The 27,405-nt window shown below is 35.1% G+C and overlaps 1 protein-coding gene and 1 long non-coding RNA gene across 8 annotated transcripts in view; one reads left to right on the forward strand and one right to left on the reverse strand.

The window, feature by feature from the left end:
• LOC116429696 (uncharacterized) overlaps nucleotides 1–27,405 on the reverse strand; it is a 71,564-nt gene that overhangs the window by 14,621 nt on the left and 29,538 nt on the right. For 4 of the 7 annotated variants that reach the window (XM_031982929.2, XM_031982930.2, XM_031982928.2 and 1 more), the window contains exons 2-3: nucleotides 10,666–10,926; nucleotides 5,498–5,569 (exon numbers count right to left, since the gene is read on the reverse strand). In XM_031982929.2, coding sequence (XP_031838789.1) covers nucleotides 5,498–5,569; nucleotides 10,666–10,926 — 333 coding nt within the window. Of the gene's footprint in view, nucleotides 1–5,497; nucleotides 5,570–10,665; nucleotides 10,927–16,767; nucleotides 17,215–27,405 lie in introns of those variants that run through there. The other 3 variants (XM_076371627.1, XM_031982931.2, XM_031982932.2) reach the window with 2 other exon arrangements.
• LOC143175011 (uncharacterized) lies at nucleotides 23,321–26,303 on the forward strand. The gene is made up of 2 exons (XR_012999573.1): nucleotides 23,321–23,643; nucleotides 24,785–26,303. It is a non-coding gene; the product is annotated as an uncharacterized LOC143175011 (long non-coding RNA).

The raw sequence follows: 27,405 nt of genomic DNA on the forward strand, positions 1-27,405 counted from the left end.
CATGTCTATACACCTAGCCAACACAATTTCCTCAGGAAACGTGCTGCCGGCAAATTATGTATCCAATAACCATGTTCGAACTGTGCATTTCGTACAAATATTCTATTTGTCTGTTTACAGAACGTCATTCGTCGTTGAAAGTAAGCAACCAGATCGAACAAACAGAAACCAATGAAAGGAAAAACGTTCGCCGGGCTATTCTCGTAAAGAATAGCTGCATTACTTTCTCCGGCTAGCAAGAGTCTCCGCTTCAACGTTTCCAGACGGACAAGCAAAACATTCGTCTGGCGGCGTACGCGTTGAATTAACATCCGTTTCTCTTCAGTCTCGTTTCTCGCTCATCAGGACGCTGAATCAAACCAAATTAAACAAGTAAGCGAGCATTAAAGCCGGCGGGTAATTCGTTCGGAACACGGACGATTCGCTCGAGAGTTCTACTCGGAACGGGAGAGTCTTTTGTGCATTAAGTGAACGGTCAAAAGCAACAGAGGTCATAGAAAGCGTGCACGCGGAGACGAGCTGATACCGTGGTCGTCTGTCGCGGATCCATCCGATCGTTAGCGATCAGAGGTCGAACGAAACTGTTAGAACTTTCTCATAAATAATACTGTATAATAAAACTGTTAAAATTGAACACTTAGGTAACCGTCTAAAGAAAACTGCAACTATAATCTTTCTTATCCACTTTAATGGAATTTAGATTTGATTAAAAATCTGTAAAAAATACAAAATTTCATTGGAAACGAATCTGATTAAAAATCTGTGTTTTATAAAAGCAAGGAAGGTATTTATCGAATTGAAAATATTCTCAGTTCAAGAGTTACTAAATGATCAAATAAGAAATAAAGAAAATAAATGGCAATACGCTAAAGGGAAGATCTTTCTCCATTTTATTGGTTAAGTGGTAAGTTATGAAATAAGTGTAGGTAACTACAACATCGCTACGGTAGAACATCTATTATCCGAAAAATTGCTTATCCGGTTTGTTCCCCAATTAGTTTGGATGATTGGTGTTCTACGGTACCCATTATGTTTTCTGTTCTGAGAAAGCTGTTATAGAATGCGGCATGTTAACTGGAACTTCTATTTTCTACCTACATTTTTGTATAAATAAGGAACTTTTATTTTCTTGAAAGTGGAAAAAAGTTTTAAAATAAGAACGTTTATTCTGCTCAGAAAAAGTTGAAGCTGTGGCGAACAGATTTCTTGGCAGGAATAATTTTGTTAACAACTATAAGTGTAACATGTAAAGTTTATTACAAATGAAGAGTATATATTTGTATAATATGTGTTAAAATATTTTTCTTTAGAAGTTCTTATGCTCGTTTGATTCGTATAAGACCATTATGACAAGAAAATTGATCTTAAGGACCTTTCACGTATAATCAGATTGAAGAATGTAACAGGGTTAAAGCGTTAAAAGTTAATTACAAACAGAGAAGAAATTATTTAAGAGCTAAGTGTTCTGCAAGTAATTTTTATTTACGAAAGTTAACAGTCACATTCGACTGCTGTTCACGATGCATGCGGAACGAGTTCGAAGCGATCGGACAAGCTGCGGGAATGGATCTCCTAACGTAAGCCATGAAACCACACGAGTACCTTCAACACAAAATAGAACAAAATATTTTGTCACAGAATTCTTATGAATTTATGAAATTTCTTCAAACACTTCACTCACTTCTCAAGTACCTTTTGTTTATATACATTTGAGAAGTGAAGAAACGAAGAAACATATATTTCACATTGAAGAATAAATTGTTTCTTCTAAATAAATATTTACACCCGTCTCTCCATTTACACGGAGTGTCCGTTCCACGAGGATTCATTTGACATGAATGAAAATTTCGCATAGCTTAAGAAAAAAATTCATGATACTGACATGTTAGAAAACAAAGGTTTTTATTTGGTGACAATAACTTCGGATCGCGTATAATACGAAAAACTACAGCGAACAAAGAATTACACGTTTATTTAAAAAAATAAATAATTGATCACCGAAAAAAGTGAGTACCGTTTTGCGTTTTAACACTAAAACTACCGAGCAATCGAATTGCGTTTTTCTAATTTTTTCATAGAAACGCTAAAAGTGCATCTGCTCATATTTCGATTAATTTATAATTCTGTTTGCCTATTACGAAAACAATTTCTTCAGTGATTCCTCAGAGAAACATTTGTTATCATTTCATTATTTGAAACAGAAGAAATCAGGAATGGGTGACTTTGACCCGTTTGGTAGTTCTAATGTTAAGATGACGTGTATACTCGTTGACCGCAGTGAACTGATTAAATTGCGTCCGTCGTGTTTTTCTCCAACACCCTCACAAACGCGATAAATAAATAAATTTTTCGAACGAGCTTCGGACTTTGTGGATTATTTCAAGCAAATCGAAAGCACGCTACGAATATTCCGATACATAGTGTATTCCACAGTCTACACTGTTGGCGTCGTCGGGATCGTTGGTCGACTCGCTAGCTCGCGGCATGTAACGCAGAATCTACGATCGATGCACGCGAGATTATACGGTCGCTAATGAATAGTAATTTCCTTGGATGCAATTGCCTCTGGCTCAGTCTGCGCGAGATGGATGAACCTCCCCTCCCCACTCTTCATCCCCCTGAGCGTCACAGAAAAACAACCAACCATGGATTATCTCCGAGTAATTGTATCCGACGCGGTCCAGCTCTGATACGAACAATTTGCCGGCATGACGGATTTATTCGGCCTGACTACGGGAAACTGTGCACTGTCATAATCATTGCGCGACGAATCAGGAATTTTTTGCTTCCTTGTCCTTCGTTGATATGCCGGTGTCTAAAATTAACCCTTTGCACACGACGATATTCTTCGTTATGAACATTCGTTATTTTCTAATGAAATATCGATGATATATTTTGCAACTACAGAGCGATCTTCTATGAAATTAAAGTCGAGCTTTGTAAATCTAAAATTAAAGCAGGAAGGAATCTCATTACGTCGTTCTCATTACACTCATTTTAAAGAAACGTAATTCTTAATAGGTGGTCTATTGTTATGCACTCGCAGTTGAAAAACCGACCGAGCAGATGAACTGTGAATAACTGATCATCCTTATTACAATTAACACCTTGCTGACCGATCACGAGTTTCGTTATACTTGGAGTTACATTAATTTATGCTCGAAATCAACATAGATCTTTACATCAGCGTTCTCGATTGCACTCGTCAAATTAAATCATTTAAATCATTTAAGTATATTACATGTGAATACAGTATGCATATTAACACTAGATTTACGAAACGCGTCAATTTGACACATATTGAATTTTATAAACATTATTCGGTAAATATCAATCTTGATTTACTAATAACTAATTTCCAAAATCCAAATGAACAAATATCAATTTTTCTAGGCCAATTGAATAAATTGTACAATAAATATCCGTAAACCTAATATCAAAGTAAAGGTCATTAAGGTGTTAAAAAACAGTCGTTTCTCGTTCAATACCACTTAATCTTTTCTGATCCAGCCTCGTAATCCAGACATCCGTGCACCCCAGTCCCTCGCGAACAAAAAAGTAACACAGCCAAACTCAAAGCAGCTGAATGGAGCACAGTGTCGTCTCCGTTCTTCGTAAACGAAGCAATCGAAAGCCGCGCGATGCGATTGAATCTCGAACGCCGAGAGTTAACCGAGCTCCGGCTGGGCATTTCCAGGGTGGCCGCCACCGGTGCTCCTTTCGTCGCGCAACAGCCCAGCGTATTTACAGTGTCAGCAATCAGGCAGTGAAGTAACGTCGGAGAAGCCGAGAGAAATCGGTAGATCAAGGGGGAGAGAGAAAGAGAGAGAAAGAAAGAAAGAAAGAGAGAGAGAGAGAGAGAGAGAGAGAGAGAGAGAGAGAGAGAGAGAGAGAAAGAAAGAGAGAAAGAGAGAGGCAACCCGAGTAACACGCGGCGCGGCGCATCGAAGAGTTACACGAAGTCTCGCTTCGAGCCGCGCACTGCGCTGCCTGCGGTGAATACGATCGCCGCTCGCTTTTACTTCCTTCTTCCTACGAGTCTCCTCGACCACGGCCACGGTCGACCAGAAGAAAGGTTGCCCCGTCCTTTCTTGCGTCCCGCTGCTTCGCGTCGGACGGGAATTTATTAACCCTCGCGGACGCTTTAGCGTAAGATTTAACGGTGAACGCGCAAAGATGCCCATTGTTCCGCACGCGACCGTAAATTCGGAAAGTTGGACAGCCCGGATTCCTGTAGCTAGTCGCTTTCATCCCTTAACTGCTATAATCGGAGCTTTGAAAGTATGTAACTTTAACTACTGTGGACATGGTAATCTACGTGATTACAATGCTTCATTAACCCCTTCTCCTATAATGTCGAGTTAGATTAGCAACTTTCAACCAAATTCGACGAATCTAGTTATTTATTTACTTTTTATATAAATGAAATGTTAATTGTCTGCTATCAATCTTTAACCTTTAACGCGTTGAATGTTGCATGATTTCATAGAGCGAAATTCATAAATAAATGTATAATTCATTTTTCTTTAAGCAAAACACGGGGTGCTGATGGTTACTAATCAGTGACAACACAACTCCATTTAATGAACTAATTGCGACAGAAGTTGTATGCGCAATTAAGCTGTCCATATAACGAGTCAACTAATTTTCTCCACTAATTACGAGTTTTCATTCAAATAACCGAAGTTCGTATTCAGATAACCGGGTTTTATTATATTCATATTTGAACTGTACATTAAATATACCTGAATCGATGTGACTTCATGTGTAATAACAAAGGCTGAATAATAACGTCGTAATGTTCGTATAATCCATAAAATTAGCCTGTAACGAATAAAAGCAACATACGCACCTTTACGGCAGAAATCTTTATAACGAAACAAATCGAAAAAAAAGAAAAGAGAATTACTGTATCGAGCACATAGAAATTTTTCTAATTTTCCCAACTTCAAAGTATAATAAGAGGAATTATTTCATTAACTTTCTTTCGCGATGGATCACTTATTGGGCTTTTTCTAATTACCCGTTCTGCGTGAAAGATGCGCAAGACCAATGACTCTCGTTTTCTGTAATTCTAAAGGATTAATGAGCTTTCTCTCGCCTTCGCAACCATTGCCTACATCAATACTCATTACCATTGAAACTAACTGCGAGGCCATTCACCGATCCCAACGAAGCCACGAAAAGCAACAATGATGCACGAATGGAGAGGATTCTTTCACCGAATGGTCGAACGGTTTGCTGTTCGGCTTCGTTCGAACCGGTATTTGGTTTGACTACGAATCTGTACTGTAAAGTTGGGAGATGACTTGATGTCTAGCGGAATGGCGCAGAGGTAAGAGGAGTCTTTCGCCGAGTGTTTTGTTTATAGTTCGAATTAGTAACGTGTAACTGTGTATTGACGAGTAGCAAATTAGCATCGAATATAAGGCGAGAACAGATGAGAACTGACCAATCAGACTAGCCATCAAGTGATCTTCCAACTTTAGGTGAATACCTTTCGGGCGATAGTTGGTCGACAAAGCCAACCACCTTCTTTTTGGTTCCATTAACGCTGAGCGAGGGCATACTACAAGGGGTAACGATTTACTACGTACACAACACGATATTCGAGCTTCATTTAACCCTTTGCCGTACATTGACGAGTGAGATTCGTAGTAAACGTTTTTAGTTCAATTAAACCTCTCAAAACCGCATAAAAAAGTAAGGATATCTAAAAAATATATACATGTATACATAAAGAGCAAATTGAAAAAAGGTTTTAAACATTTACGTTGGTTTGCTTTATTGAAAAATTGTATAAATCATTTACAATCGTTCGGGCTACAAGAGGTTAGTAAAAATCGATATTACTTATCGCACATAAGTCGAAGTAAAAATCTGTTTCTCTATTATCAGTGTTTTTCGAAGTACGCATCTGCTTACAGTAAACAGAAATTTTTTTCGGATTCTGCTAGATCATTAATGGTACGGCAAGGGGTTAAGCTGTATCCACACTGGCTTGAATCATATTGTACAGCTTGTTGTTCTGGTAAGAACGCGTAATAATATGACGGGGGTCAGATTTTAATTAGAGCTGTAACTTATGAAATATCCGGTTAGAGCAAAATTACACAGGTATCTCATAAAATGGCCAGTACCCGAGTACACGAGTATCTCATAAGATCTTATACTTGACTACTAGAACTATTATTACTCGACTCGTCGAGTTTTATTTTCACATAACTAATTATTTTATTTCTATTATTTCATATAAATATTTTAATATAATTAAAATATTTTTAATAATTATATTTGAGTAAAACATACCTACTCCTGGATTTGTTGCATACCTGGGTACATACCCTTTCGAGTATCCGAGTACCCGATAGGTCAGACAGTAATAGCTCTAACAGCCAGTTATAAAATCTGACAAAATATCAATCAGGTACTCGTATACTCAGGTACTAATACACCCAGGTACTCATATGTTCATATACCCGGATACGTATATGGTCAGGTACCCAGATAATTAGGTATTTAAGTGTGCAGATGCTCAAGTACTCAGGTATTCAGGTACTCGGTAATATAATTTTACTCTACTTAAATATTTCATAGGTACAAGAATACCCAGGTATCAAATATACCTGGACAAAAGTTGACTGGCTCTAATTTGAATACTATTCAGCTATACCTCTCGACCAAACGAGTGTGGATACAGCTTTATATTTCGTCGCGTTCAAGGTGCCCCGAGAGAAATTAACGTGTTCACAGGAAAAAGGCATCAGACCGTGAATCAATTAGCAATCAAAATATATTTTGAATGAAATTCTGCCTGCGTGAAATCTTTACTTGAGAATCTAAATTCTTGGCTTGAGTATTTTACGATATAACCAAGTGTAAATCTCCACTTCTTTTAAGAAATATTATTTGTTCCTTCAATTAATATTAAATTTCACAAACGATAGTTTTATGTCAACTTTTTTCAAGTAAATTTTCAGGGAATTAAGGAAAAAATAAAAATATTCATAAAAATCTTCTTCCATGAGATTTGAAACATAGGAATATTTAATCTCGAATTATACTGACAATTTCGATTAAAACTCTATTAGACAACAGAAAATAGTAAGTTATGTTTACTTTTGTGTTTCGTTTTTTCACTGCTGCGTCCGTCTTTAGTGGTAAACACTAACGATGCATTATTTACCGAGTGCATCTCAACGAGCCAATAAATGCACAAAATTATTCGCCGACGAAACAAAAAAAATGAAAGTGGAAATTATATATATTCCATATAGATAATCGAACGTTTTTCGAATATTATAGCGGGAATACTATAAAAGTAGGAAAGAAATGTTACCTGAACGAAAGAAATATTAATATAACGAAGAATATATTGAATAAACCGGCTCGTACTTAAAGCTATCAAAACACATGACTCGTGACATTACTCGGTTATATAAGCAAGGACGGTATGAACTGAATATAGAAGTAAGAGGTCAGAGTATAAAAGCAAGAACGTCGATCAAGTTTGACAAAAACAAATTGTTATTTATGCATATTGGAAACTTTATTTTTTCGTACAATCAATTTGAAATAGACATTGAAATTTCATTGAATGTTTGCCATATTTTATTATTATATATTATATATTTTTTATAAATTTATTTTTATTATTTATTAATTGAGTACAGATGAAATATTGACTATGATTAAAATTTATTATATCAGTAAAAAACATTCCTGAGAATTTATTATCTCCAAAATTTATAAATTGATGGATTTTAGTTGCATTTACAAAAAGTAATTAATAGTGATTTTATCTTATATAATCAAACTGAAATATATTAGCAGAATATTTTCCACAAAATTAGTCATAATTAAATATGAACCTTGAATTTTTTTGTAATACCATTCTTACATAAATCTATGGGTATATAAGTGAGTAAATAAATGTTTTATATTATTTTCATAGCTGGCCCAATATCCGCAGATGCCATAAAAAGAATAAATTCCAAGTTTTCCCTAAAAAAAACTCGTATGTGTTAGTGTTTTCTCTTGGGACACCTTACGCTCATATGTATGTACAGATGTACGATTATTTATAAATGTAAGGAAACAGAATTCATATGTATCAGATAATAATTGAAAATTGAACACATTACATCGTACATGAATAGTGATGTATAGAAACAAAAATTTTCCACAATTGTTAAACAACTATAATTGCGACTCGTGAACCCTGCTAATAATTAAATGAGAATAACTGAACTGCAAAGAACAATTAGGGGATCAAAACAGTAACAAATAAATGTTACATAAACCAATTATATGTTTGATACCATAAATAACTGATACGTGTAATTCTATACAAAGTGATCGATACTATCTTCTATGAAATGTAGAATACGAAAAGATATAGTATATTCAAATGTTACGTGCAAATGTATTTATTTGATAAAAATTTTCAATCAAAATATTAAGGGTAAATAGTAAAAAAATGTGTGTTGTACCATGTATGTAGTAGGTATTCTAACTTCTATTAAAACATGTGACTGTATAATACACATAATATGTTAAACAAATACTTTGAACAACAATTAATCATTGTTTAATCGATACTCGGGTTACTTTCGACTCACCTTTTACATGTTATGCCTAGATACTCGATTCTACTATATACAATGTTGTATTTTCAAAGAATGATTTATTCTTTGAAATATAGTCTCTCTATACTGAAACATTTTGAAATACTATCATTCGAAGTATCCATTGGTGATTCGAAAGAATACTGTTTTTATGAAAAATTAATTTAAAAATGTACACATATGTATATGTATAATTACAAAAATCGTTATGTAAGTTATAAATAGCCCAGTGTTCACTGTTCGAGATTTCATGAAAAAGCAAAGAAAACGTACTTTATTAACAATTGTTTTATAGTCTTGCAATCTATGAGTAGGTACAACAACAATGTACTGCAATTGAAACAAGATCAAACGTAAACACTTTCTAACCCTAGTCATTGAAAAGAGAAAGAATAAGAATTTTCATGCTGCAATATTCAGGCAACAGTTATTTTTGTAGTAAAAAGATATTATATGTACTAATATCGATCATTTTATTATATCTGAATCATGCAATGCCAAACAATCGTTTGACAAACGTAAAAAGAAACTGATCTAAACATCTAATCCCCTAGCTGCCACCAACAACATACCAAAAAAAACTTGCAAACTTTTTAACAGGAAAGAATCGTAATTACTAAACTTCTGTGTTTACTTATTATTTGAGAACGATTTAATATAGCGTAAGAGATTAGAGATATTAGCAGCCTTTTACTGCAAAAGTTTTGTGGGTCAAAGAAGATATTATGCGCTGTATTTTATTTGTATGCAGATACGGAGAAATTCCATGGGTAATTTAATTTCCATATAAAGATATAACACGATATCATTTTCATATATGGTATGAAAGTATAATTTTCAAGAATCATGCTGCATACGTTAATTTACCTACATAAAACAGTGGCTTATAAATTCTTCTTAAACTAAGTGTTGGTAAAGATAATGAACTTTGATATTTAAATATTTTCGTTACTAAACATTGGAAAGTATAGTAATTGTATCTGAAGATTATACATTAACGGTAAAAGATAAATAATCAGTTAAAAAAGTTTATGTACATTAGTCTGACTTAACATACTTGAATAAACAAAATTAAAAATTTGCGTATTTCTAATATTTTATAAAGTAGTCCTTTTATTGACAATAACTAAGTAAATATACTACCTATGAACCATCTCTAAATAATATACGAACATTATTATTATATTTTTACTTATGAAGCACTTAATCGTTCTCAAATAAGATGAACTGTAAATTTTCAAAGGCTCATTTATAAAAGATAACATGTAACAGGGTTGGGCACATTTTATTTAAAATAAGATAACAGATTCACTTCAAATAAATTATTTTCAAATTATTCACTAATTGAATAACTTTTTATTTTAGTTACTTCGCTCAAATAAAATAATAAATAATTTAATATCAAAGTTGTAGAACAAAGAAAATATGTATTCCTACATTCAACGATATTGACAAGAAATGACTAGAACATTGAAAAATACGTTTAAAATTATTTGAATAAATATTTGACTAAGCAAAGAATAAAATGAAAAATTATTTCACCCGAAATTCATACGACGAAATAATTTAAAGAAAAATCATTTGTCTATTCAAATAATCCAGCGTGTAATTACTTCAAACAACAGGTAATGAAACAATAATATATTATCTTAACCATTATGTAACGAATAATTTATTCGAATAACGCCCAAACCTGGTATGTAATTAAAATTCATATGTCGTACGAAGAATAGTCTATCAAACTCCAAATAAAATAATAACGAATATACATCGACTATTTCTGTACCTCTAAATTCTTACCCAGGAACGAGTGATATGTTCTCCGGAAAGTACATACATAAAAATCGTATTTCGCGATCGGTGAACAGTCACCGTTGCAAAAATAATTGAATCGAATTTACGGGTAAAAAGAATTTCTTCCCGGCGTAGACATAAACAGGCAGTCGTCCGAACATACCACTTTATTTACGTTTTAGGAAAGTTGGTTTCGCTTGCTCTTCCCTTTCGATGGAATAAATTCAGAGAAAACGATACATACCTGTTTGACTTTGGCGTAACGATGTCTCTGGTTTCCGACGTGTATTTCCTTTCAGCGCGACCGCCATTGAAAAGCTCGACGGTTTCCCTGGTTACCGTTTCAAGAAGAGGCTCGCCGCCCCTTCTGCCTTTACTAAAGGTCCTTTGATCCGTTTTACGAACCATAACCACCCTCGACAGAGGTTGATTGAATTCGTGGCCGTGCATCGTCGGCGGAATCATCGCTAACGACTGCGAGAGGGGTCCTCCGACTCGCGGAGACCTGGAACAAATTATTCGAATTACGAAACTGAACGATCGTCCATCAAATATCGCTGATTTAACCAGTTAACTGTGTTTCACGAGTATGCACGTCATCTTAAGCCTTGAAATAATACTAATTCTTCCAACGATGAATTCTTTTTTTTTCATATAAACATGTAATCCTTCTTTGCCTTGCTTTGGTTTTTCATTGAAATATACCCTAGGTGCATTCATCCTGCGTTTGAAAAATACAAACTTTAGTTTTTTATTTTACTACGCGAAACAAGAGAGTTTGAAATTAAACTTTATAGTTAACAGGTTAATACGATAATGCCACGAAGAACTTCAGTATATTGTGTATTACTTATTCTTTTGTGGCAAAGATAAAAAAGACGTTAGAATTGTTAGTCGCAGGTAACGTTGCTCATAAGTAATATTCGTAAATACGTTGTTATAACGAAAGACGCTATAAAATTATAAATTTTGCTTTGCTATAACGGTAGTATATGAATAATAGAGATTTCATGAATAATCATTATTCGAAGACTGTGTTGAGACACGTTGTACTCGATGGAATGCAGATGAAGTTTAATACAATACCACAAGTAGGTATCTAGAAAGTGTACCACTTTATATGTAACAACCTGTTAATTGCGCACACGGGAAACTTCTTGCATTCGAAATCATGCAGTCGGTTAAACTCCCCGTGTTCAAAACTCGTTATTTTTAAGCTTGCAACCATTAACCCGTCGTTAACCTCTTCGAAAACGGCGTTAACACACGGCCGCCCCCAAACTCGCATTTCGCGAGCAATTAAACTCGAATTTCTCTCGTGGCACGTCCAACGAGCGAAGTAGTTCAAACGGTGACGTTTTTTGTGGATCGAAACCGTTCATAAGCTCGCAGCATGCCATGGTAAAAACACGGAAAAAGTTCAGAGATAGTCTCTACGACTGAGACGAAACCGATACAGTGATTGGTGAAATTGAGCGTCGTCGATTGGAAAGAAGCGATGGATGTTTGGCACTGATGAACGTGTAATCGGGAAAGTAAGACTTGTTGATTCTACATCAAACAGATAACCATTACGAATGAAGAAAGCGAATTTGATAAACGTTTCAAAGGTTGAATTGTAATCAGATATAATAATAATAACAGATTTTTGACGAAACACGAAACACAACTTTTTCGCGAAACACGATTAAGAAATTAAGTGTTTTAATAAGTAATACAATTTCTTTCAATTATAACTGTTATGAGCGACCGAAATGAACTTCTCTCGTCGCTAGCTGTTAAAAACAAACACACAATTATTTTATTTGATCATTTCGTAAGCGTTAGATTACACTTACATTTTTTAATCTGTTATAATAATGGAATTATTTAACTACATTAGAACTATTTCAGACATTTGTTACAATTAAATTAGTCGATTTCTTTTATATATCTACTATATTCTTGGAATAAGTTCGTTTTCTTAAAAATGTTGAAGCTCTATTTTCTAATATTTCAAAAGTAGTACTTCTATTTATCAGCATATTCATTTAAAATTTTGATTTTATTACGTATATAGAAAGTCAATTTCGCTAAAAATACAGTAAAATTTATATTGATTAAAGAACTTGAAATTCACATTTCCATAATGCACCTAACGGCGAAGATTTTGACAATTATCGGAACGGTAAATGTCCTTGTACGTGTTTTTTTTTTTAAACAGATGTAACGTTAGTCGTATGCAGATACGTGTAATCTATGTCTATAAAGTTGAGATCAAGCAAACCGCTCGGAGAGGAAATATATGCAAAAACAACGACTATGTTACGTAAACCAGTCGCATTTGATTGCAGCAGAAAAACATTAGTATTACTTCGGTATTTCCTAAACATGGTTAATCCCCGGGACTAAAACACATTCTACCTTGCCATTCGCTTGTTAATTGCCATGTGGGAAAGATTCTTGCAGAGTACAACGATATTTTACGTTCTTTCTTTGGTTTAATGACCTTTCTCATTAAATGTTTCCCTTCAGCTGTAGTTCTTCGCAACTCGATTTTCAAAGTTACAGCATCTGTCGACTCTATTCCTTATGCGTCGATTTTATATTACGAGGTTTCGGCACAAACATGTGAAACAATATTATCGATGTCATTGTTAATTTCACAAATACATTTATACAAAATAATACAGAGATAATCATTATTAATTGTGTAAAAACATTAGCATCAAAAGGCGATTATTTAGCAGTTCGTACACAATGTCGAGTTTGAATGAGATAGTCAAATATTAACCTTGTAAATCACTATCAACACGATCTCGTTGCATTATTCCTGCTTTTGCTGCCACTGTACATACATTTATCTTACATCTATTATGACAAATAACAATCTTCTCGCAAACAATGTCCTATAAAGTGATTGACTGCAGTTTACACTCACAAGCACTATCTTTTACTTCTAAACATGTAGTCTTACGTATTAGTACCTGGGATCTAATGTTTCAAATGCTGTTAGATGCTGTTAAAACGAAACAAAATGCAATAATACAGAAAATATTGATAACTTTATCATTACGTGATAAGAAATAATTAATAACTCAGTTACCAACATGACCGAGATTCTTAACACTTTTTGAACCGTTTAATCATTTATACGAACCGATACAGCCTTTCGAATATTGAATAAATGTGCTATTTATCCATTGTAATTAAATACAATTATAGTTAAATACAATTTTTCCCAGCATTGATTGTTATATTCTCTATTCACAGCCAGAATTCGATGATCTTTATTTTCATTAAACCTGTACAAGGTTAATTTACTAAAGGTTTATTAGATAATATCGTTACATATATATAGTTCAAAGCATTATTATAAGCAGTCTTCGATAAAGCGTACAGATTAATCGTAATCATTACAACAACGTTAATTTTACTGCATTATTTTCATCTTCAACATAAAGTACATCATAATACAGTAAACATTTCTACGTTAATGGATATTTTTACATGTGGTTATTTTGTTTCTTTTATATTCTGACACCTGTGTGAATACTTTCACTTATAATAGGCGCCAATCTTTTCAATGCTTATTACAGGGCTGCACAGGTGTGCACGCCTAGCTCCTGCGGTGCACCCAACCCAGACCCATCGGTCACAGGTACTTGACTTTCATTAGTCAAGTATGCTTTCGTCAGAATGACCTACAACGATGATAATTAACCGTGTACGTAGCACAGTATCGTGATCTCGGGTGTAGTGAAATTAAAGCAGGCCGAAAGACAAAAAACACAAGAGGAACTAACTAATAATAAGTCGTAAGCGTTGTAAAAGTAGGGAATATTTAATCCGATTATACGTAACTGACAATGATCCAAATATGATAGTTGATTCGATTAAAAACTTATCCTTTATGATCTTTAATTGTCGTTAATTGACAATTAAAATTCAAATAAGCACAGTGTGATTGATGACTTCATAAAGTTTCTAATTAATAATCACAGGTGATTATTTGAAATCGAATAAAAATAACATTTTAAGTACTCGTTAATCTTAACTCCTTTCCAATTCGAAATACTCTTAGTCTTCTGTTTCGAAATATGTCGTAACATTTCTTAATCCAACGGTAGTTTAACGTGGCACTGTATTAATTAATCTGTAATATGATTATATTACAAGTAGCATCTATATCTGTCTTTTGTATCCAGTTTTTGATTAAAATCATTATCACAAAAGGAAAAAATTAAAAATACTGTACGTGAATGCTTTTTAATAAGGAAGCTAGCAACATATCCTCTTATCTCTAAGACAGAAACATAACAATGCTTTTGAAAGTATCTTTGTACTTATTTTTAATGCTTCTCTCCTGCATAATTTAATTTGGGGCAATTAGAGTAAGATTATGCACGCTCGCTGCGCATATGCAAAGTTTGTGACGCAAACCCGCCGTTCTTCTGACGGATACTTAGTTTCTCTGTACATTTGAATATTTCAATAAATACAGTTTGTTTTTTTTCATAGATTTTCACATACTTTTACACATTTCAACAACAAATATAATTATTGTATGTATTTTATGTCTAAAGCCCATTGTGCATGTGAAGTAGTTTTAACTTCTTTATACGAAGTCTCAGTAATTATAACATAATTGCAAAAGATGTGCTTATAAAAACAATAAGTCCAATTTAAAAAATGAAGTACATAATGCTTCGTTTGAAAAAAATACAATCTTTTGAAGTGTTTGTGAATCTATGTTTGTAACTAACGAATCTTCCTGCGTACGGTTTCCGTTCGCGTTTGTATTTGCTAACATGAGCAATGTCATGATTCGCTTTCTACATCAATAAACTATATCTTCAACGGTAACTGCGTTATTCTCGTTTATGAAACTTCTCAGATACTTAGTAGAAAAGATAAAAAACAAATGCTGATGCTACCCACGTCTTCAAAGTCATATGTTTAAAACTATATCCTATATGTGAAAATTTAGTTTTACATTTTAAATTGATTTATTCGAAGGAAATTATTTTCCTTTTGGTTGTACCATGATTATTGGGACACTCTATATATGTTTCAGAGTTTCGAGCGAAATTAATGTATGGGACTGATGATTGAAATATATTTAAAAAATATTACTGATTAATCTAGTAACACACAAACTACGAATTATCCAATAACATCTATAATTACATAATTTCATTGAACTCCAATTGTCATTAGATTCAAAAGTGTGTTCGTATTTACGTAAGGAAATATTAATGTCAACCACGAAATTGAGAAAATACATTCCGTAAAGTTTCTATTTTATTGCTTCTCCCTTGACATCACGTGACACTATTAATATTTTCTTTTACTATCATTACCTCTGCAAAACATTCTAAGCTCTCGTATCTTTGATAAAAATACTCGTTTAACCATTCACAGTTTTTCGATTGGAAAAAAGCACAATCGCTGCATGTCCAATGAATAATCCGAAACTTTCATATTCCTTCTGTATTTTTTATATTTTTATTTTACTCTCCTGTTCTCGTCACTCATTTATCCTTCCTCGATTTACCCGTAATAATTCCTTACAATGCCTCCAACGAATTTCACTTCAAAGAACATTCACAGTGAAATATTCATGCAAACATTTCATTAATTGTGTGTAACAGTGAATTACACGAAGATAAGTAACAATCTTAAACAAGTTTCTCAGTAATCTGATATTCAAATTTATGTTACGGATAACAGAGTCAAACAAGTTTCCGTACATTAAAAAAATGCTCAGTATAAATTCACGAAAACACAAGCGGATAGAGAATATTTTCTTGAATATTCTAAAGGGTTGTTTAGACGAAAGGGTAAAAAAATTGAAACTCCCAACAAAATAACAATCGGAGCATATTACTAAAAAAATCACAAAAAATCAAGTTTTACACATTCTCTTTTTCGTCGCACATGATCTCCAAACAACATTTATAATAAACAATAAAAGACCGTTTAGAAAATATACACTAAAAATCAGAGAGCAAATTTAATTATTATCAATTAATCAACTCAAAGAATAACTACTTCACCACAGACCACGAAAGAAACTACAAAACTCGATGCCCTGCGTACAAAAACTGTTTCAACACTATTTTCGTTCACCTTACAAACACCTAAATTTATTCTCGACACTTACTCAATCCCAATTACACTCAATATACCAATAAACAAACCATCGTTAACCGAAACCTCACAGGAACCATTCTTCGAAACGCATCCGTTTTCTGAGTTACACTCAAACGGGAACGGTAGACTAAATACGAGACCCCTTCGGAACCACTGTGCGCCGTAGTTGGTAACTAAACGAAAGTCTCACTAATCATTAGTGACCACAAACCTTTAATCCCGGAGGCAGGTACGGTGAATGAAATCGGAGCGAAGGAACACGGATCTTCTTGGGGCACTTGCGATTCGATAATGCGGCGCACGATCCTCGCGTCGGGTGTAAACTTGACAGAACTATGGTGCAACGATGACAAAATCGGAGAACAATGGGAAATCGGTGCACAAGTTGCGGTAAGAAAAAGGTGTCGAACGGCGGTCAAAGGAAGCGTCCTCGTTTCGACACAGCGCGTAAAGAAGGCTCCATGGCTTTCCTCGCGGCACCACTCCGTATCCTCGGCCGCTCCAGCTCGGCCCGGTACAAACCGCACGACAGAACGAACAAAACTGGCACGAGTCGGGCCACGAGAAAGAGAGACGGGCCTCCTCTCTCGGAGAGGAAAGGTGGCCAATTAGCCGTTACTCGGTGCACATGCCTTAACCAACTATCCAGTGCAGCTGCAGCGCCGCTCCATCGCATCGCACGCTTCTCCGGATTCGTGTTCACAACGCGCCCGATGCGCCGTCGGCCGGGTGTGTTGTTGCGTGCGTCGGTGCGCGCTGCGCGTTCCTTCGTCTTCAATAGGACCACGGGGCCCTTCTCGGCCCGCTATTCAAGTCGTACCTCTTTTGTCTCGTTCATTCGTCATCTCGAACTTGGAATGCTGTTCATCCGGTGTTGGCCGATATATAAATAAATGAATGGCTGCCTAGGAGAAGGGCCTTCAATACTGATCTTTTCAAAGTTCTCCCTTTGTTTATGAAAAATGGAATGCACAGGTGTCTACTAAGTTTTGTTTTCTTTATTATTATTGTGGATGTTGGTAATTATGCGTAAGAAAGAACGAACATTGACGAATATACGGAAAAATGGTGTATGTTACGTTTGTCGGTGTATCAGAACTTGATAGTTTATCTATTGTACATGAAAATTATCTATTAGAAAAGCGGAAGAAGGGAGTTGCTTCAATTTTGTATTTTTAAGAAAATAAATTATTTTTTGATTATTGATTTATTGATTTGTACTTGTCAAATTAATTATTAATTTATTGCTTTTTAATTATAAATTTAGTTATCAATTCAAAAATAAATTACATGATTTTGATTTAACACGAATAATTGGTTTTCTGTGTTCACACGATTCGTTCGAGTCGACGCGAGTCACAAGAAAATTAATTTCCTTTTTTCAGGATTCGATTCGATTTAACACAACCACTTAAATTCTAACGTAAGTTGTCACATGATTTGTCTTATTACTTCACTAATTTCTTAGGTCTCGAAGCGATCGTTGTTTTCCTACAGCTACAATAAACTTTCTTACGCGGAACGTATCTACCGTACAAAAGCAGAATCGAGTGTACTCCACCATTTTCTGCGATCAATTTCTGTTCACTTATTCAAGAACCACCAGCACGCGCCGCGTATTCGAACATCAACTCTACGCAACGTCCTCGAAAGCTGGAGCCATTTAGACCGGTACGTAGTTCCAGAATGATAACTATCTGAAATTTCACGTGCAAGAAGTACCGTGTGTACGTTCGGTGCAAGAGACCGTCTTCAAACAACGCGGGACGCGTCTCTCGCCTCCAGCTCCATGTCGTGGCGAAAGAAAAAACCTCGCGCGGCGAGTTCTACTAAATTACACAGCGCGCCGGCGGACGAGCACAGGCGGGAAGAAAGAGACAACGCGGCGAATAAAAACTGAAATGATTTTATCGAGACGCGTCCTGCGCACAGTTTCTTCCGCTTTCGCGACAAGGCGTAAGAGTAGAGTGCGCGCCGCGGAAAGCAGCGTAATAATTGGAGAACGAAGATGTACGGCCGAGCGAGTACCGCTATTCCGGCTGACCGGAATCACTGCTCTGGAACAGCACGGTACTCTCCTCCTTCGACCGGACACGAAGAGTGTGTTCCCGCGGAGAACACGTGCGACTCCGGCAACACCTGCTTCCACGGCCCAATGATTCCTTTTAACCCTTGGCGTTGGAATTCAACCGACGACTGGTGGGAGACACGTGTAATTCAGATTTGTTCTAGGCTTTCATGTTCAAAGTTTCTGGGTGTAAGCCGTGTCCATTAGGAATTGTTTCCCGACGTTTCGCTAGCATTGCAGCTGACATCGTCAGGAAGTTTGAGGGCTCACTGGTATCATATCAGTATTTCGTATTCGTCGCACAACTAAGGGTTGGAAAGCTTTCGAAAATAACTGTTTGAAATTGTTATATATCGGTTCCCGTTGAAACGGTTATGGAGAACCGAATATAGTTATTAGGTATATCGGTTCTAAGCTTTATCGCTTTCGGTTCCCACTTTATATCGGTCCTATAACTGTTATTTCTCGGTTCTGTATTTCAATTCCGAAAGAAATGAGTAGGTAAACAAATAACAAGAAGAAGAGTAACAGTTATAGAACCGACACAGCACCAATGCCGTATCAGTGAGTCCTCAAATACCCTGATGAGGCCAGCTGCAATGCTAGCGAAATGTCTGGAAACAATTCCTAAAGACCCCTATACACGCTGAAACCAGCAGCGATGCATCGCTACAAGTGACGGGTTTGAGTCTTCCGAAGTTTCATAATACATGTTACGCTCAAACAAAAAGTGGAAAAGGCTCTAATCCATCGTTTGTATATAGCGATGCTTGCGTCACCACATGTTTTAGCGTGTATGAAGGTCTTAATACGTTGACTGCCACGGTGATCACCTATGACCGGAGCTTCAAAGTTACAAGAAAATAATTATAACTTACAAGATAGCCGATGTCAAATAAATATATTCAATAGCGTAAATAACAAGATAATAGCGTAACATAAGAATTGTAATACCAAATAAATAATAATTCTTCATTTTTACTTTTCATAAAAAAAATTAGTGATATATAAAACGCTCTTGTTTTTCGTGGCAGCCAACGTGTTAATGGACGCGGTTTACACCTAGAAACTTTGAACACTTCTAACATGTAATATAGAGATGGAAAGAAGTCCTCTGGGTGGAATGCGGGACTGAGTGGTCAAAATGGAGGTGGCACGGCCTTCGTCGCACAGAGATTGTCGACTGTGGTATACCATTTGCCGGAATCATCACCCACACAGACTTTTCGGAATGTTAGAGGTGGGGATAGACGTTCCTGCCGAGAAGCCTCTCCTACCCCTGTGTCGTCCCGGAATACTTCTTCCCATCTTTATATACAGTACAGTGGAACTGCGTTTGTATATCAACAAGTCGGGGGACAAACTGGTCGTGAGTGGTTCTTAAGGCCCCATTCGCGTTGAAACATGCGGCGATGCAGGAATCCCTGCAAGCGATGGATTAGAGCCTTTTTCACTTTTCGTTTGAGTGTAACATGTATCATGAAACTTTGGAAGACTCAAACCCATTACTAACAGTAGAGTCCTCAAATCTCTCTACTACTCATACTTGTCAGTTACAATAACAGAAGCTAGGACTTAGAAAACTGAAGTACAACACGTGTATTTGTATATATTGTATAGAGTGGGCCAGGGAAAAGTAGTCATTAGGCAGTAACAATCGTAAATAGGCGATAGTTATAATGAAGTAACTGTAAAAAAATTACTAGTCATTTATTTAAAAAGCATTAATAAATGGTGTGCACTGAAATTTTCTGGCCACAAGTGGGTCAATTGTATCTTCCTGATACTCATACTCGTGAACACTCAGCTACCTCGACAATCTTGTGAAAGTGGTATCAATCTTTCAAACCGGTAGATGTCTGAACGGTAATGAAGAATTGCGGCTCACTAGAGTTATGTTCTAGTGTAAAGTAATTATATTATTATATTTTTACTGTATATTATTATTATACCTAGTGTCAACTATGTCAACTATTTATAAGGGATATACTATACGGTAATGACAAGTCTCGTATACTTATTCTACGAACAGCGCCTACGTCTAAAATGTGCAATTCTATTGGAAGAGGTTAAACGTGTGAGCAACCCTGTCTCGGTTTAATTGCACCTGGCGTTCATTATTCTGATCGTCTGTTTCGTAGGTCAAAAACGCAAATCACTAGTAATCATGTTGTTACGGTATAGTACCGATGATGTCATCTTTATCTACGTGGTATGGTATCGTTGAAATTGAGGAAGCAGTTTGGTTCGTTTCAAATTACAACGTGTCAAAGTAAACGCATTCTATATAGCTTGGTATGGATCCACTGTAGCGTTACATAGAATGTTGATAAACTCGTGTACAATTTTCTAACCTGTATCAAGTAACGTATTATAAATGAAAAACAGGTTTTACCCGATAAAACTCTGAAAATACCGAAGTTCGGTGTCCTTTGTTAATCCATTGCACTCCGAATTTGTTTTTTATCAATTAACTGTCTTCCGAAATACATGTCAAATGAAACACAAACTAATACACAGGAAACGAAAAAGAACAGTGCAAACAGCGTAAACAATTCTTTTTCAAATACTATTGAGAATAGTATAATGACATAATACAATCTTATGAAAAATGCCTCGACAGAGAAGCTCACTGTTGAATAAATCTGATATCGAATCACATTCGACATAGGAGTGCAAAGGGTTAACGATCATATTGCCTTTCTATTATTTAGTCGTAAATTCATCTACATGCACTGTTTAACCCAATGGCTCCTTGCGATTCAAACGTAACTTCGTCCACGCGTATCACCTTCCTGTGGCTATCTGTGTTAACCAGACACCTGATCATCCATCATTAGCAAAGTCAAAGATATACAATTTAATCTCGTTTTTGCTCCGATCATCCCAGGTCTTAACCGGACATTTATTCATCATGGCCAATGTTTTGGAGAAAAATAATTTCTATCTGGTAAGGAGCAAAATGTAATAATAAACAATTTAACGAACGAATTTAATTACATATATTATAACTTTCCATGTTCCGTTTTAATACATTTTTCTATTGTTTTACAATCATTATTTTTTCATTCATTCCGAAGAAGAGAAGTTACATAGTCTTTGAAAATCTGGATTGAAACAGACTTAAACACCGTTAAAGAGTTAAATAATTTTCCAGATAAATTGGAAATGTGTCTTTTATAGAACGGCGACGGAGAAAAGTTTGATTGAGATCGTTCAGTCTTACAGATTTGTCAAGTTTTCCGTTACGTGGGACAAAACAAGGGTTGCAACAGGACTGTACTCTCAGTCTATATTTGGATTTAACCGCTACATGTTTGTAACGACAAAAAATGGCTTGCAAACAATCTGTTAACTCTTAATCGTCGAAAGATAAGCTGTATAATCCTGAAATAATTTGAATTATTAAAAATAATCCTAAAATAGATCCGAAGTTCCATAAATATCTAATTCTCGATGACCGGGACAGTGTTTTTGTAACTGAGGTCGTTAGGTCGAGATATTCCGGAGTATCCCGATTGGGAATTCTGAATTTAGTAATCTTAAGCATAGCACAACAGAACCAGGTAAACGCGCCAGTAGATAGGATTGCCGGCAGATCTGCATACCTAACGTCAGCAATTGTAACTGACCACTGATTGCTTAATGAAGCGGCCTAGCTTTGAAGGATTGAAGAATTGACCCCGACTTTTTATGACCAACCAATTACATCTCAATTCTAATTCGTCATCGTCACTCTGTATATAATTACTCATTATTATTCTATACACTGTCACCAAATAGATCTACCATTCGAAAGAAGAAAATCTTTTTCACCAACATGTCCGACAATATGGCCCTTTTATGGTCAGGCTTGATTCTTCATTGTTGTGAGTTCTGCAAAAATGTGAAGAAATCCTGAGATACTCACTATAGTTTCTAATTTAATATATAAATGACACTTTAGCCAAATCTACACATCATTTTGAAATAGAAATTGAAAATCGTGCTCTCGAAGACATGAGGTATTTAACGAGCCTTTAACACTAAGTTTACGGACACTTATTGTGCAGTTTATTTTATTACTCCTAGAAATTAGAGATTAGATCTTGGAAATTACAGGTTAAAAAATAAACTACTAGGATACATATTCATGTAATCGTATCAATCAAAATCAACGTAAAAATTTACCAAATAATTTCTATAAAACTCAATATGTCTCAAATTGACGCATTTCGTGAACCTAATATTATCAATTATAATTTACCGAGTAAAAAGATGACGCAGAAATAAAGGGGCGAGTATACACCACTTTCCTAAGAAATAGCCGAGCTATCACAGTACCTTGACTTAATGACAATACCGATTTCTTCGTATTATCCCGAAATCCTTTGCACGTGTCACACGACTGTCCGCAATGTTCCTTCATAAAATTTGCTGTCCCAAACAAACGTTGCAACGTGTTGCATCAGAACGAAGAGGAAAAGAGCGAGCACCTTGTCAACGAGAACGATCACGCGTATTCATCTCCGTGCTATTATATGAGAATTTAAAACTACATCCCGACGATTTACTCATCGTGTACGCCATTAATTCCACGGGAATAATGAAATAGCACCGCTGTCAGATAATTCATGGCAATTACCATTCGGTGAAGGTATCGAGAATCTGTGTTTCGGCTCCAAATGCCAGCGGACATAAACATTACGGTAATCGCAAGCAGAACAGAAAATGCGAAATAATGCGGCGTGGACAATGAAGTGACGCGGCCAGATATGATCAGAAACCAAGGAAGTTGCGATTACGTACACACGGAGCACAGAAGTTTTGAAATTCACGGAACAGTCGTCATACGCTAACGCAACTGGTAAGAACATTTTAAAGGGATTGTGGTTGGGAATGAAATATTCATTGGGAAAACCGATACGACGCTGCACACAATTGAAATTTATCTGTGGATGACTACCATAATGCTCCAGTCGAATGATACTCTTGTGGAATTTTGTCAATTCAAAATTGCGCCGATATAAATATTTTCAGGTACGAACTATTGAACACTTCGTGTGTTATTAACACTAGAACTACAGAGGATTTATTACGATTCATGTGTAATATCTGTGAATATTGTAACAATAGATTATTTTCAGTTTCTTCAGACATTCGTTACAGAGTTGAAGTGAAACTATTTTCGAAGTCATTTAGAATATTGAATTCTTTTACGATATCGATCATTGCGAAACAAGAAAACCGAAACCAGTCATTTTTACTGGTACGACGGTAGGTCTAGTGTCAAGAGACAAAACGAATTATGTAAGACGTTCGAAACCGGTGACGTAGTCCTACGTTATTTTTAATTTTTTTTTAGAAGAATAATAGTCGCTTAATTGTATGTTATTTACAAGACCTGTATTTAAGTATTGACAACATGCGTAGTTGCGTCATATATTTTTTATACTCATACACATTTAAATAGCAGACTCTAGCGGTACTCGGCTAACGACTTCGGGAAACTCTATGCGGTGAATGTGTTAAATGTTCGATGTGGGATAGCTGATTTTGCTAGTTGCTTGAGTTATAAGCATAAATTGTTAATTTTCTGATAATCAGAATAATTCGTTCCATTCAGCATACTATTACTTTTTAAAACAGATAATTAACTGGTATTATAGATAGTTTTAAAATAGATGATTAGTTGATAGTTTTAAAACAGATGATTAACTAGTATTATAGGTGGTTAACAACTTTATTACATATTAACGGGTTGATAAACGTCAGAATTATCGATGACCAGCATTTGAGTCAATTAGAATCTACAGAAATATTTATAAACCTTTCAAAACTATTAACATTGTACCATGAAAATTGATTCCACCCATTTTTCAAAAGAAATAAAATAGATATTAAAATACTGCTAATCAATAAAATTCGTTAAATAAAACAATTAAAATTATATTCCATAAAATACCAAGTATTCTAATGAAATGAAAACAGAAGGACAATATACTGCATAATGTAAACACATGTAATAATTACAATTTTATATTTCATCAAAATGTTTCTGCAACTAAGGAATTCGAATGTAATATGAATCATAACATTCGAAAGCAGAAAAATCTTCATTAAATCATAATTAGTCCATTTCCACGCAAAACCAAAGATGTTATATTTAATTTTGTTTCAGATTTAAACAAAATTTCTTCGAAAAAACATTATTCATTTTAAATTTGGGAAAAATTCTTCACTGGTCATGAGTAAAAATCGAGTGCAAAGGCACACTCGGTGATTCACCATCATTCACACGGCGAATCGTTGCGCACGTGATGGCTATTAGACCCACCTTGGAAACAGCTGAGGGCTGATAAAGCAAACATTACGTAATTCACTCCTGGAGAACGCGACACGGAATATCGCCGGTAGTTCAAGGGCGAGTGAGATTGCTATATGCAGAACCGCAATCTACATCGTAACGACACACATTGCCAGTTCGAGTACAAACATAGTTGTACAAACTAGTTGTACAGTAATAAATTGTGTGGTGTCGCTATCAAGTAACATGCGCTCCCTTTTCCCTCAAAAAGATTAGAAAATATTACTTGTGGTTGTCCAGGGAAAAACGCATATCGATTTTATGCATAATAGTTTGTACATTCAACTTTGATCCACTCTCGGATTGAAATACAAACGCCAGAACAAAATATTTATTACACGTGTAATGAGCGTGCGAGAGGAAATTGAATATTACATTTGACATTGGAAATTGGATTCTCTAATTCAACTATACTTTTCACGTAAAACAGAACCAATAACTATGTAACAAATCTCATTTCTTTACTATTTTACGATTAAACTTCGAATCGTTATGCATTACTGTCATGCAAATCTCAGGAACTTAGCAGAAATTTGACAAAGAAGAATTTAGACAGAATTCCTAGCAGAAATGTATTTTGTGTTTGTACATTTTCAAACAAAGTTCGATATTCACCACAACTGGCGTAAAACATGTACAGAGATTACGTTTCTCGAGGATGCCACGATCAAGATCACCGGTTCGGCTTCCGGTGTCTGGATCATTACGAACACCATCGCAATTTGATATCCGAGGTCGCCACAGTGGCGGAAGATAGAATAACATTGACAAAGGTGAAAAATGAAAGATCGACAGGATATTGAGGGAACACTGTGTGCTGACAATGTCACGCGAGTGGCAGACGCCATTATGCAATCGTCGAAACGTTACGCTACAGGACTTTTAGTTGTGGTTGAGTCACAGGAGTCGAAAACCTGATTTACTGTTCATAATCAATCATTAGAGCCGACAGGAACATTTATTACCTAACAACGAAAATAACCGCAATACGTTTTGCAAATCAATTATATTCTACTTGCATTGAGGAGATGTGAAAGCTAAACGCGAATGTAAAATTTTATGTGCAATTATATGACATTAGAGTAATAAATATTGTCTGCAGTCGTTATAATAATAAATAGTATGCATAGAAGTATATGCGCAGCAATATACCTACTTATGTAATTAATACATAAAAATTCGATAATAAATATTCAATTTCAATTTTTAAATTCATCATATGAAAGTGCAGAAAGTAATACAATTAATATACAATTAGTAATAATTCAACTCTGATGTGGGTCAATAATATTTTTATTTTATTCTTAATTTAATAAAAATTAATGAAACACGTGATTATTGTTGATGTGAATAAATATTCACTCAAGATACTCTAGGTTTTCATTTTCCTCATTTTCATTGGAAAATATAGCTTTTATGGTTAAGATATTCTGTAAACTTTTGCAACATATTAACTTATTAAATACTTATTGACAATGCAACAGAACATTGTCTACTTTGTATGTGTAACGTGTGTATCTAAGAAGGTGGATATTTTCCACTGATCACAATGATTGCATATAAGTGATCCGCGCTTCCAATGCCTTGAAGCAATCAATTTAACAAGAATTTCCTTCCTGATTATATGTTCGCTACAGCAATTAATTAGCAATGATCGTACACGTTGATTACGTGCGTAATATTGAAGTTCCAGTATTCGATTTAACAGAAAAGTATTTACACGATTAAGATTTGTTAAATCTTACTCAACCATTGGATCAGGAAATTAGTATTTGTTAAGAACTTACTCCTTTTGATTAGCAAACCGAGCAGGATCTTTGAACCATTAATGAAATCCATTTATAATCCCTTTTAATTCGAGTTAGTTAATAGAAAAGCAATTTCAAGAAATATGTTTTCGAAGTTTATCGAAAGCCATGATAAGTTATTCCTACAGTATTTGGTTCAAAGTATTACCTATAATTTTATCAATTTTGCAAATATCGACAGTTAGTTTCATTTTATAACATTTTTCGAATATCAGTCTACAAAAATCGGTAAAAATACAATTGTATGATTTTTAAATGCCTTTATTAATTTCTAAATGTAAAGTTAGAAATCAATATTCATATAGATATTCAGAACCAATAAAAAAACGGTAGCATACATAATTCCTCAAGAGCGCAATTTACTTGCATGTTAATCTTCTAATTAAATACATAATATGCGAATCTAACTATAATATAGTAATTTGTACTAGCAGCTTTCACAGAAAGAAAGTATCGCACTATTACGTATTGTGTGCAACGACAACGTTTTCTTAATGATATGAAATTTCAGGAACATCACTACTCGTACTTACATTTTCTTTTTCAAAGAATCACTGTAACGCCTACAAACTACTATGTAATCTCTGCCGTGACTGGAAATTCGTCTTCCCTTCGTCTACCATTCAA

The sequence above is a fragment of the Nomia melanderi genome, chromosome 10, assembly GCF_051020985.1.
Source record: "Nomia melanderi isolate GNS246 chromosome 10, iyNomMela1, whole genome shotgun sequence".
NCBI lineage: Eukaryota > Metazoa > Arthropoda > Insecta > Hymenoptera > Halictidae > Nomia > Nomia melanderi.